The following is a 13,838-nucleotide window of genomic DNA, read 5'->3' as shown; positions in this document are numbered from 1 at the left end:
CGTTGGGGTGCAAAACAGTTCCACGTGAATTAATCACAATAATGTAGCACAAACAGACATCTTTCTTTTGCACTCACAGCATCCGATTAGGTATGACAACCTTTGCCAGGTGACGTAAAGTGTGTTGCAGGCAAATGCCAAAATATAAAGGGACAATTTGTCATGCCAATTCAATCATGTTTTGTTTTTCGTCGAAGCACACACTGTGTTTTTCAGGGTTCGTTTTCCACATACATGGGAGTAGAAAGGCTGTATTAAGGATAAATAGTTTGCTTGTTTACTGTAGTGGTTGTTTGCTGTAGTATTTGCTTGCATAGCAGCTGCAGCATTTTCTGTACTTTTGAAAGTTCAGTGTCAAAAGCCAGGTCTAATGTTACCTTTTTTGCTAATTATTATATATTACGGTACCTCATTATTTGCTAGCCCTTCTTGTTGCTTGTTTGTATATGTAAGGAATAATAAATTAACTTAGAGTTAAAGGTTGCATACCTTTGCACATTATTTCCGGGACATACAGATTGGGCTAAGGATGGAATGAAAAAATGTGAAGGTAAAGCTAGGCTGAGGCTAAAAGGAACACATTAGTATCTAACTTTTGTATAGCTTCAATACTTTCTATTTTTTTATGTGTGTGTATGTGATAAACAACTTTGGGACACAACATTGTGTGCATTAGAATTATGGCAGCTGTGGCATAACTTGCCTCAAGTACACTCTACAAGCTTCTTTTGTGGTGAAGAGGAGTAGGTAACTGGTGCACTCAACAGGTGAGGCTAATTTGTCATGAGAAATTATAGGTCAGCCATTGAGGCACATAAGTTTGTGCAGGGTTGGACATTGCCACTAGGCATAACAGAACCTAGGAGAATAGATTATGTGCACTTTTATTGATGTTTTATTGCATAATGTTGGAAATAGTAACTACCCAATTAAGTCGGAAGTTTGGCTGTCATCTTAGAGTATCTGAAAGTATACACTTCTGGGAATTTTTTAAGTGATGCTGCAATATTTCAGTGTTCCCTCCATCATTGGGTGTTAATGCTGCCAGGCATGTGCTCATCAGCTGCACTTTGCTCTATTGCTTATGTGTGCTATGTGGCAGCATGATTTTAAAACTATGCTTGCTTTCAATTGTTTCGTTACTGGCATGTGCATGACCTCTGCACATGCTTCCTTTTTAAAGATAATTAGATTTGCTGCCAGGATTTTCTGTATGCTACCATGCTAATTGCAGTGTCAGGTTCTTGGAAATTGTGGTCCTTGTAGTGTGTCGCCCTGGCTGTTCTGAAGCATGTAATTGGTACTAAAAGGATGCACACAGAAACGAAGAAAAAAAAAATATGACTAATACTGGCAGCCAGTGTCATCGTCAGTGTTTTTCCTTCTCTCTGTTTCAGTGTGTATTTTTCTTTTTCAGCAATTACAGACTAAGCCAACAACAAATCCTTTTGAAGCACCCAGACTGTTCTCATCTGTTTCTTAAATTGTCTTCCTTATCTCTTTGAGAAGTAATAGCATATGTTTGTTGTGAAATTTGGCATTCCTAGGATAGAAAGGGTTAAATGGTTGATGAAAGCAGCATAAAGGCAGTGTTGTCAAAATCAGCAGCTTATGTCTGAAGAACTGTCGTATTGCATTTGCCTCTTTAGTACCTACAATTTTTTGTTGGACTGGCTGGCAACATATTTGCTGTGTTCCATATTTGCTTACATGGTTGTTGGAGTGGGAGAGGCGGAATGCTTTCAATTGGCTAGCCTGAGCACATTTTTATTTTGCGTCTGTTGTTCTACAAGTGATCCTTGTAGTCTCAAACAAGTCTCTACTCGAAGCTCTTCCTCGACTCACTGGGTAGAGCACAGTACCACCCCTCTACTGAAGAATATTCTGTGCTTAAGTGATGCTCCTCTGCGATTGCTATGACTAGGAATTGATTGAGAAACGCAGCCCTGGTATGGTGCATTTGCCGCTGTGAGCACCTGAGTACAAAATATTGACTGAAGAATCGCCATGGAGTGTCATCGAAATACTGCAGCCACTTTAAACGAGAGATAGTGTTGCCATCCACTTTCTTGAGTGAAGGTGGAGTGTTGAGTGAAAGAATGTTCTAGAATATGGAGGCTAATCTTTAACAGTGGAGAGCTCATTGAAATCTTTTGTGTGTCCTGTGTTGGTATTTTTGTTTGTAATTAATTTTATTGTAAGAGTCTGTTTATGTACTAGAGAATCAGCCAAATGTGCTGCCATCTAAATTTACAATTTTGCCACTCAATCTGTGTCTGGCACATTTCATTACAGACTACATTGTGCCTATGTACTTCTACGTCCCCAAGGAGTTCCTTGATGCGGAACGAACAGATCCAGGATCACAGCCCAGGTTGCCAAGCCCTGAAGGGGACGTGGACAACTTGTTCATGATGGGCCAGGCATTGTACATAATCTCCAAGCTTTTATGTGAGTCAGCAGTTTGAGCTTGGCTCTTCTATTTCTAATGTTGGTGTATGACTGGGAGAATGTGATTAGGCAGGCTTATGTGTATTTTATATGCTTGTGAATTAACTTTATGCATACGCAGGCTATCTCAGCATTCTGCTGTGCTTAAGCTAGTCATTTGTTTTACACGTGTGTGCAGTGGGATAAGGTTTCCAGGAATTTTTCTTGAGTTGTCTTGGACCATGCTGTTGGCTGAATTATCAGGTGCTGGGCTTCCATCAAAAGGAGTGTTGGGTGCCTGTGAATTAATTGACAGTGATGAAAAGTGCAAGAGCAGGCTTGTTTTAGGGCAGTTCTTTCTTTTCATTGCATCAGAGTAAAAATGCTTTTAAGAGAGATGATTCTCAGTTTATTAATAGATGTCTGTGTTTCTTTCAAGTTATTATCAAGCATGTCTCATCTAGTGCCAGTCACCTCTAATTAAGTGACTTGTTGCACAGTGGAGGGCCTCTTGCACATCTCTGAACTGGATCCAGTACGACGGTACTTGCCCTCTTGTAATCGGCCTAGACGAACTGACAGATACTCGGCGTTTCAGGTGGGCCATATGTACCTCTGTGTTACATTTCCTGTGTTAATTTCCCATGTTTTTGGTGGTGAAAGGTAGAATTGGCAGCTCTGATATCTATGTTCAGTATATATCTGCAGGTTTATTATGACAAGGTTGAACTGTTGGGATGATGGACAGCTAATAACTAATTTGTTGTAGTGAAGTGTGATAGTTTAGCTTAAACAGTGTACCTGTTCATAATCATTTGTATACTTTTGTTTACCTCTTTGTTTAGAAGCATCTTTTGTATCAACTATGGACATATAAATTTGTGTATGCTATTCGGAAACTTCAAATATTGAATATAAACTGAAATATGAAGTCATTTATAATGTGTAAGTTAAGGCATGAGCTTAGTTTAGTACCTTTTTGCCATTTTGCTGAGCAAAATAACTTTTTTTTAATTGTTCAGAAAAGAAAAACTAAGTTCATGTAGAAAAACAGTGATATCATTCTGAAAGGACTAACATCCTGCAGTCAGTAATGTCATGCCAAAAGGATTAAAGTACTCAAGTTAACATTGTACTTATAATGACTATGACCAACTATGACTACCTTAAGTTTGTACATTTATATGTATTCATCCTCATTTGCTGCCTGTGAAAAAAAAAATGCTTTGTAGCTGAAACAAACAGCCATTTCACTAGTGTCATCTCGCATCACTTCTATTTACGTCTAACTTGCTCTGCTTCTCAGGCAACAAGTTGCTCCTAGCCAAGGGCGCTTGTTCAGGTTATGTGTATTTACTGTTGTGCAGTGTTCTGAAGGACATGGTAAAAAATTAGTGTGGTGTGAACTGGTCACATATTTGCCCTAGGAGCGGTGTATATGCTGTTATAGACTATGCCGTTCCCTTTTTTTTGGTGCTGCCATTTCATGCATTTAACTCGCATATGGGATACCTGGGCTCTGATCCTCACAGGGAAAGGCAGTTGTGAGTATTCTCGCCATCCTGCCTGCACGCTTCGCTTGCAAGCCTGGAAAAGAGCCTCTAGTGTTATATTGCTGTCCACCAACCAGCCTCACTTTTGAGAGCTTTGCTTTCATGCATGGCACTTAGCCTGAAATCTGACCCTTGGCACTGAGCAGACCAGCATTGTGCTACTTCATACTCTAGCAGCTGAACAGGCTGAAAGTGACCCATGGGTTGCTTTGCAACGAGCCAGGTAGCTGTATTTCAAGGCTGAGAACCACTTGAAAACCGTTGTGTACATTTGTGTGCACTGTAGTGTTCAAACAACAAACAAGTATACGATATTGCATCTAGGGGGATGCTATGGTACTATGACATAGCCATGTCTTGCACGTGTCGGCACATGAAGTTTATTTGTACCAGCAGAAACTGAAAGTGTTGGTCAAAGCAGAGGTTTACACAGGCTGCTCTGCTTTCCAGAGGCACACTGAAAGGTCTTTAAGATATTTGTAGTGACAGTGAAAGAGTGCTTCGTTATGAGAGTTTATTTAACTAATGCTTTTTGTGTGTTCTTTACAAATGTCTAATGTTCTGGATGCTGTGTTATCCACACATTGTGGCGATATATAAGGCTAATTTTTTATGTCTGTTAATGACTTTTTACTTCTTTACACCTTTAGATCATTGTGCAATTAAGTAATTAAATGTACATGAAACCACTGGAATTTGCAGTCAAGGCAATATGTTCATGCTAGGTACAATTCAGCTTTAATTACACCCATATTGATTGAAAATTAACTTTCATGCAGAAGTATTTATTGCACAGCTGCACCATTGCGCACCCCATTTTATGTGCCTCTTGTTTGTGAGGCATTCATTTTGCATGATATACTGCTGTTGAGTTTCTTTTTTTGCTTGAGTAAGGTGTTACTTGGTACTGTATGCATGACCAAATAAAATGCATAAGATTTGCATGCTGCCTTATGGCCATCTGCTTTGATGTTATTAATGAATGTCAACATTGTTTTGTCATACAGTAAAACCTAATTGTAACAAAACTTAAGTACTGCTGCTGACTTAAACATTGTAGAGAGTAATGGGTTATAAGAATAAGAAATTTGGGTATTTGGCAAGTTAAATAGTGTAAAAATTTACCATTGAAGGAAAAAAAAAGGTAATAAAATATTATGCAGATCCAATGCACATCTTGGAATCTATGTGACGTGAAGCTCTTCTGAAGCTGTTAATCAAATGCTCTAAGTTTCCACATTTCATTCCTGTGGTGTAAAGGAAACTGGAGTGTGCGTATGTGACTCTCGTGTACCCGTACTATGCAATGTGGCACGCAACAGTCATCTCAAAAAGCTAGTTGGCATTAGCAACTAAACGGTATACAGGTGATTGCAGCCTATTGGTTAGATCGAGCTGATGTGCTTGGGTACCGAGGTTTAATCCCACCATCAGGCACATAATTCAATTTTTTTGTAAGTGTAAGGTATTCAGCAGGACAGCAGCGGTACCCAGAAGCCACGATCAGGAAAGTCCAGTGTTTGGAAATAAAACTTCGCTTTAAATGTATTCAAACAAAAGTACTGAGAAGCAGGATGCGACACTCCTGATCTAATACTTACTACAACATTCAAGTGCCAAGACAATGCCATTGTTATAACCAATAAATGTTATATCGAAAAAATTGCAAAAGAATTGCACAAGACAAAACAGAGAGAACAATCATCAAAACATTTTAACTAGACAAAAAAAAGTACAGTCCAGTCCACTTATAACATTACCGGTTTTAACAATACTCAGTTTTAACAGTGTGCAGCCATGTCACAGTGAACTTTTGTGTGTTTTATGGTAAAATAAACAGCTTACTAGAGTTTTCCCTTGCTGCATTATTTGTTATAACAATTAAATCTGGCTACTGGGTGTCTGTGCTGAAAGGAAAAGGAATGCGATGTCTTGGAAAATTAAAAAAGGAAAAAGAAAACGGGGAGCTATCGCCCTTGCCTGTGTGCTGTGCACGCCGCTTACCTTCACCTTGCCTTCATTGCATCGCCAGCCTCTCGCACCTCTCTTCCATCTCCCTTCCACTCCTCTAAAAAACAAGTCGGCGGGGCTGTCAGCATAGTCAACTCATGTTTTGGAGCTGTGGAATAGAAATGGGAGAGAGACACGCAGTGTGTGCAGCACAGCACGTAGGCGGGTGTAGCGGCTCACATTTCTTTTCTTTTTCGGGATATTGTGTTCCTTTTCCTTCTGGCGCAGACACCCAGTAGCTAGATTTAATTTTTATAACCAATAATGTGACATTGTAACATTGCAGTAAGTGGTTTATTTTACCATAGAACACTCAAAACTTCAGGGTTCCGCAATTGCTCATTGCTATATTCAATGTATTGTTAAAACTGGTACTATTACTAAGTGAGTTCGACTGTGCTCTCCAAGAAACTGATATTTGGTGGACAATCCGCCATGTTCACCTCATTAATTTACAAACTGTAACATAGATTTTATCCATCTAATAAATTACTCTAAATGCACCAGAGCTTAGGAAGTTGGTACTATTGTTTTGATTTGGCCACTTTCTTACTGCGTCTTAGCAAGAATTTTGCAGTAAAGCTAGGCAACTAAACGGGGAAATCTTTGAAGTACTCACTGGTTGTTGGACATTGTATGTGTGTTGTGGACTGTGCAACTGGGTGATGCATGAGCTTATTTGTACTTAACTTTAGCTCATGCATATAGAAGTAGTGAAGTGACTTGGTGGTCAAACTCACATTATTCATTTTATCCTGTATTGTAATCTTTATCCCTGAATGGATGTATATGTATTCTTTATTTCCACTAATGGTTTGCATGTGCCTTCATTTGGCCAGTATTGTGGTACTTACTACACTGACCTCTTGATTAGAAAATATTAACTTTTTCTTGTCACTTGAGTGTACCGTATAGACTCGCATGAGGGCCACACTTTTTTTTTTTTTTCGCAATTTTGATCAGGTGCGGTCCTTACACGGGACTGCACCTTTTGGTCAAAATGGTGCCGGTGCAGCCAGCGACTTGTGCACACTCCGGATCTTGTGCATACCCCGGCTCTCGCCATCTAGTAGCAGCACGCGGAAGTACGCAGTGCACGAAAATTAGGCGATTGCATGACCAAATGCGATTGCTTCTCCGTTGGAAATTCTTTGCAAAATTTTGGGCAGCCAAGTGAGGGTGCAGCCCTTACACGAGTGTATACAGTATATCAGCACGGAGACCTCTGGAAGTGTACATGACAGATTTTAGTGGGCAGTACCTTGCTTTTAAATGTTTCAGATTTTAGCGTGTCCTCCGTTATGCGCTGAGCACTGAACTTACAAGCTGAGGTAGAACCCATGGCCACAGGCCCATCTCAACGGCACAGTAAACAAACTTCAAGAAATATGTTTGCTGCAACTAGTGCCATCTGAGATTTTGTCAGCTTCATTGGATTGCAGTAATTTCTCTTTGCACTGACATTCGTTTGGTTCTGTTTACATCTTCTCTTCTTCAGAAAAGGAAGCAGTAACTCCTTTCTTGCAGTTCATGAAGTCAGAATGCAAGCAAATTGTGCTGTTTAATGCCTTTTGCACTTCAGCTTATATCCAATAATGTCAACAGATTCTAATGAGAGATACCCTTCAGCGCACTGTTGAACGTCCCACATCATATGAAAATGCATGACTACGTATGCTTGTGTTTTTCATTGTGTAATTTTTTTTAAATGTCCAGTATCTATTTGGCGCAGTTCTGCAAAACACACTTGCGCATTCTTTGAGTAGTAATTTGTTTAAATTTCCACAGCAACATAGGAGCATGAAACAAAGCAGCTTTCCCAGAAGCAACAGTCGGTTTACTGTGTTCATCTTCTCTGACAGAGTTATCTTGTTCAGGAATAAGCAATGATGACTTCTGTAAGCTCTGATTTGACACCGTCACTTGCTTGAGTGCTGTAAGCCACGCTGCGCACAGATTTATAAAGTGGCCATGATGTCCAACTTTATTCTGCCTTCTTTTCAATGGGCATAGTATGTTGTAAAATAAGAAAGGGAAGAAAAGGTAAATTTAATTATTTGTGGTCATGCCATGAACAGTTGCAAAGCCCAAATAGTGGCTGGTAAATTTGGCCACCTAACTGGAAAGCATTATCTTCCGTGTTTTTGACCTAGAGCAAGCATCTAAATGAAAATGACTGTGTGGCATATTTTAGAGGCATTTCCATTTTTTTTCTTTAAGCCACTACATGGCAACAGGTTGTTTGACAACAGGTTGTTTCCTTATTGTGAGGTTTCACTGTACTCGTTTGTTGAATGTTGGTCAGCGTTTGCCTTTATGTGTTCACTAATTAATGGCGCATATACACCAGGCTAACTGAAGACTGTGCTGCTTGGTGTATGCATATTTTACTGTCTGTATCACAGTCACTGATGCCTGTGGGCTACCACACATATCCAGAGTGCAGCCACAGACCTGGTGGTTCAAGTGGTGCTGATAGCCGAGAGCATGCGGCTACAGGCTATGATGGCAACATATGGCATCCAGACTCAGACACCGCATGAAGTAGAACCTGTCCAGATATGGTCTCCAAAGCAGCTGATGAAGGTTTGTTATTTTTGACAGCATTTGGACAGATTGGAAAAGAGTGGTTGTATTGCAACCGAGCTATAAATGGGTGCTTGATTACTGCCATTCGAATAATTGCTTGTTTACTTCTTTGTTGCAGCAATATTGTTTTGATGGGGCAAAAAAAGAGAATTGCCCTTTTATTTCACAATTTAACCAATGTCATTTAGTAGGTATGCAGTCTTGCATTACATGCATCACCCTTTATGGTGCAAGGACTCCTCTTTAACCACGGCATCTTTTGCTGATCATGAGTGTTTATACTACAGTAGAACTTCGTTCATACACTTTGGAAAAAAATACAAGAGAAAAACGTGCCAACTGGAAAGACGTACGATCCGAAGTAACTAAAAATATTTGACAGACTTTATTATTGTTGACATCTACACAATGCGAAGCGTCGCGCGGATTGTTGTGGTACGAGACACCGACACGCATCGATCTAGGGCGGCCCGAGATGTGTTTTATTGTTTTCCTATTGCGTGGTGTTTTAAGAGGGCGACAGGAAACTGAAAAGGAATCTAGCTGGTTGGCGAAGCCGGATGCCGCCAAAGCGAAACGTGATGCCCACATTGCGCTGCCTGCAGAAGGGAACGGCAGCACGTTTGGATTATCGCCTACTAAAATCGTGCAGTGTGCTACCAATGGTACTACGCACCACGTGCTGTAAAACAGATAAGTGAAGGTGCTTATCACAGTAGGTTCAGCGGCGATAGCTGTGAATGCGGTGCGCGATGACCCGGGCAGATATTTACTGGTACCGGAATAAGAAACTGTGCGCACCGTCGTTCTCACGCGAGACGAGCGGCCATATACTGTTCTTGAACCCATGCGCCTTGCGCCTTTTCTTGTTCACGCGGGGTCTAATGGCCAGAAAATGTATACGATCGCAGTCTGACAGCAGGGAACGGTGGCGCATTTTGGTTATCACCTATTAAAAGCATGCGCTACGCTTCTGATGACACCACATGCTGTGAAACAGATGGGCGAAGATGCTTGTCGCAATAGAGTTGGCGGTGATAGCTGTGAATGCTGCGTGTAGTGACCTCGGAGAAGATTTGCTGGTACCAAAATGAGCGATTGAGTGCACGCCGGCATTTTCATGTGAGCTTGACGGGCGAGTATTGCAGTGAAGCTGCCTCAGCGGGCAGTTATATACTGTTCTCAATCGCGCGCACCTCGCCTTGCGCATTTTCTTGTTTACATGGGGTCTAGCAGCCGGAAAACGTATTGTACGATCGCAGTTTGGTGACGTACTGAACATTGATGCCGAAAATCGTGTTTTCCTGGGATGTATGAGCCGTTAAAAATTGAGCGTAACTCTGTTGGGTCATTTCTTATGTTGTTGTTTTTGATTGCGAATGTTGGCGCCAGTAAACATACTTAATGGGAACGTATCAAAAAGGTTCTACTGTATCATTAGAGTTGCTTGTATAACTGTGGCATGAATCATAGTAGGGCATTGGACTTCTTGAAAACTAGCAAGTCTACTTATTTTTAAAATTTAGCCAAGTTTGTAAATTGTTTGTGCCATGAAGTAGGTTTATTAGAGACAAAAATAAGTAGAAAGGCCTTATTCTGATATTTATTTATTTATTTATTTACAGAGTACCTACATCGCCATAAAGGCATTATGTAGGGGGGAACAAAATATAACCAGTAATACAGAAAAGCTTTTGGACAGATATACTCACAAACAGAAGCACTACAATAGCTGTTAGAGAAAGGCATACAAGTAACGTGAAACAAGCAGGTTCCAAGATATATAACACATACGTTTGTTTTACAAGAGCGCCGTCACAGCATTGAATAGAATAGTTCGTTATTTGACACATTTACTATATCAATTGATTTGGGGAAAAAAGAGTAGTAAAAAGTGTTTGTTCTGCAGTTATAGGCTGAGATCTTTTTGTTGTTATCACAGCGAGTCGATATATAATCTGGTTCCAGGAGATAGTTATAGCGATTAATACCTGTCTGATTATTATATATTCGGTGCAATAGTTTAAGCCTTAACTTCTGCCTACACATATGTAGTAGATCCCATCCTAAAGTGGCCTTCATGCGTGGAAAAAATTGCCTGCTATTGTAAGCATTTAGATAATGTGGGAAAGCTCTTAGCTTATAAGAAAACAAACCAGCATTCCTGCTGATATCTGTTACATTCCACCAGCATCACACCAGTTTTAATCATTAGCTACACAATTTTAGCATGTTTCAATCCTTTCAGAAATGTAATGGTAGTGTTACACTTTATGTGTATGATATTTCTTTAAATATTTCTGGCTTACCAATATGATAATGATATTCATCATTATCATATTTTTATTCTTATCTTAGCATTCCTAAATTACAAACAACTTTCTGGACCAATAGCCAAAGGCTATTGTATTCTTTTCCTGTAACCATTTTTGGCACCTATGAAAAAATTGCCTGCTATTGTAAGCATTTAGATAATGTGGGAAAGCTCTTAGCTTATAAGAAAACAAACCAGCATTCCTGCTAATATCTGTTACATTCCACCAGCATCACACCAGTTTTAATCATTACCTACACAATTTTAGCATGTTTCAATCCTTTCAGAAATGTAATGGTAGTGTTATACTTTATGTGTATGATATTTCTTTAAATTGCTGTTTGTCTTATAGACTGCACGTCAGCTTTTCTTCCTCCTATCCTGTTTTTTATTATTATTATAATTATTATTTAGGTCTACGAATTCCTAGGTGTGAACCGGAAGCTTGGCTTGAAGGGAAGACCGCAGCGTCCAATTGGTGCGTTAGGAACAAGCAAGGCAAGTCCTCTGAAATTACTACTTGTTAGATTGAAGAAATGTTTTTCAACTTTGACTTCATTCGTTGAGAGGCATGCAGGTAATGGAATGAGCTAAAAAACCCTTCATTGTGAAGAATCTTCAGTACTTTGGCCTTTGCATCATTTTATTGCACCACATTTCCAGCTGTTATGATCTTTCTCTGCAGCTGTATCGAATATGTGGGCAGACGGTGTTGTGCTATCCGCTTATCTTTGAGGTCAACGACTTCTACCTCTCACATGACATGGCTCTACTCATCGATGATATAAAGGTACTTAAATACTTTTGTGTTCACTAGTAATGTAAACTGGTAGCAAAGTATTTGCATGTACTACCCACCACGCCAGCTCAGAGGCTGTGGCGGGGAGTTTATTCTGCTAAGCACTAGCTAGGCAGCTCAATACCTAGGAGTCTGATGTTAATATCTACAATAGCACAATGAAATGGTACCGAAAGATCAAGGTGTTGGTGCCAGCTGTCTTTTGTATTTGCATCTTTTCTGGCTTACCAATCTTAGTATGCCTAATGTTCTGCAAATAAAAACTGAAAACGCTGAACCTTTGTTATAAGAACGATGACTCTGCAGTGCTGGTGTACCAGTGATCCTTCAGTGCAAGAGATATTGCGTTTGGAAATATTATGCAGTACTGGGCATGTGGTAGCTTCGAAAATGTGGCTAAAGGTGCAATTAGAGGCACAGTGAAATACTGGGTCTATCTTGAAGCACTTATTTCATTCTTATGTGGAGTAATTTTTTTTCACATTTGCTAGGCTTCAAGTCAGGTCTTGCTGTGCATGATGGGATGTCTCATGCCTTGTACACCACCCTGCCCAGTCATTTTTTTTTTTTTTTCATCTTTGTTGGTTTGTTTATTTTTACAACTGGCACTTTTGCTGCGTGAAAAAGCATGAAATTATTGGAAAATGAGTGGGGAAGGAAGAGCATGGTAGCTGATATTCACCGTACTCAGTTTCACACATACCAGGCAATGCATTGGAGGCTAGAGTTACTTTTCATATTGCCTGGACTTGGGACCAAAAAATATTGCATGCCACATGAAATCCGGACATAAGAATGTGTTGCATCATTTGGAGTAACAATGATTTTGTATGTTGTAATCGCAACATATGAAAAAATTATTGCATGGAAGAGGTTGCATATATCTGAGCGTATTTACTGAGGAACGAGCGCAGAGACATGTTTGTTTCCACAATACACTCATGAGGAAAACATTGTGTGTGGCTTACTAAAAGCCAAAACAAAACAAAAAACAGTATGCAAGCACTACATATTTGATGAAACACTAGCTCTATCTGTTAAAGTTTTTTTGCATGAAGTTATTCAGTGGAACATGTTGTGTATCAAAAACCAGTTCACCACGAAATATGTGGAGCTATATATTTCTAGGTCCATACTGCTAGTAGTTGCATAGCTTTCACAGCGTCACCTGTTTAATATGAAAAGGAGTATTAATTTACATGATGCACACTGCCTTGAATGTGTCATTTGTTTTCTTGTTGCAAGAGTTTACATTCTGACACATGGGCATTTACAAGTTTGTTCTCTTTTCCTTTCTCCAGAATGAGCTGACGTTTGTTGGAAAGTACTGGCGCATGTCTGGTAGGCCCACGCTTGCCATTGTTATCAGAGAAGACAATATGAGGTGTGTCATTTTCTGATCAATTCTTTGGATTTGTAACTGTTATGGCTGGTAACTAAATACAAGATAATTTTCTCTGCAGCTTTAGCCCTGTACCGCATGAATTTTCGTTTTGTTGTGATAAAATTAGACACATCTTTGTTTGTGCCAGAAATGCCCAAAGAAACCTGAAATTTCTAAAGAAACACGTGATTTTATAAACTGAAATGGTAACATATCACATATGTATGCAGTTATGGTAACATATCACCATAGCTATGGGTATATATTATAACTATACAGGGTGTCCCAGGTAACATTAGCCAAGCTTTTAAAAATGAAATATAAAATGTAAGAGGACGCAACCAATGGTATTCTGTCAGCAGTGGCATACTGCACCAGGAGGGTCTTTTTATAATAGCATTGTCAATAATTACCTGAGATTAATTAATGAACTTGAGCGTTGAAGAGGAGGACAAAGGCATTGAGCAGAGTTAATTCTTCCCAGTAAAGCCTAGAATGCAAGGACGCCTGGGAGTAGCACCTGAAGTGCATAATCATGCGGCTATTTACATAGTTTCGCATTTCCTTATAATGCAGAAAGAAATCATTACGCGAGACATAGCACACCAAAACAACTGAAGCAGGTGTTTTAAAACACAATTATTACTTTTATATCAAAAATGTACCCTGAACTCAGTAATTAAAAAGTTTATTAATTAATCTCATCTAATTATTGATAGTTATGAAAAAAATCCTCCTGGCGTGGTATGTCACATTGAC

General features: G+C 39.6%; 1 protein-coding gene across 6 annotated transcripts in view; it reads left to right on the top strand.

Moving 5' to 3' along the window:
- LOC126544308 (probable phosphorylase b kinase regulatory subunit beta) overlaps positions 1-13,838 on the top strand; it is a 95,085-nt gene that overhangs the window by 36,245 nt on the left and 45,002 nt on the right. For 4 of the 6 annotated variants that reach the window (XM_072286323.1, XM_072286321.1, XM_072286325.1 and 1 more), the window contains 7 exons: positions 2,296-2,451; positions 2,931-3,028; positions 3,963-3,974; positions 8,433-8,579; positions 11,311-11,394; positions 11,582-11,686; positions 12,997-13,079. In XM_072286323.1, the coding sequence (XP_072142424.1) occupies positions 2,296-2,451; positions 2,931-3,028; positions 3,963-3,974; positions 8,433-8,579; positions 11,311-11,394; positions 11,582-11,686; positions 12,997-13,079 (685 nt within the window). The remainder of the gene's footprint in view (positions 1-2,295; positions 2,452-2,930; positions 3,029-3,962; positions 3,975-8,432; positions 8,580-11,310; positions 11,395-11,581; positions 11,687-12,996; positions 13,080-13,838) is intronic. The other 2 variants (XM_055061752.2, XM_055061751.2) reach the window with 1 other exon arrangement.

Source organism: Dermacentor andersoni, chromosome 1 (genome assembly GCF_023375885.2).
Source record: "Dermacentor andersoni chromosome 1, qqDerAnde1_hic_scaffold, whole genome shotgun sequence".
Classification (NCBI taxonomy): domain Eukaryota; kingdom Metazoa; phylum Arthropoda; class Arachnida; order Ixodida; family Ixodidae; genus Dermacentor; species Dermacentor andersoni.
Note: the sequence above shows the minus strand (reverse complement) of the source record. Positions and strands in the feature narration are given on the sequence as shown.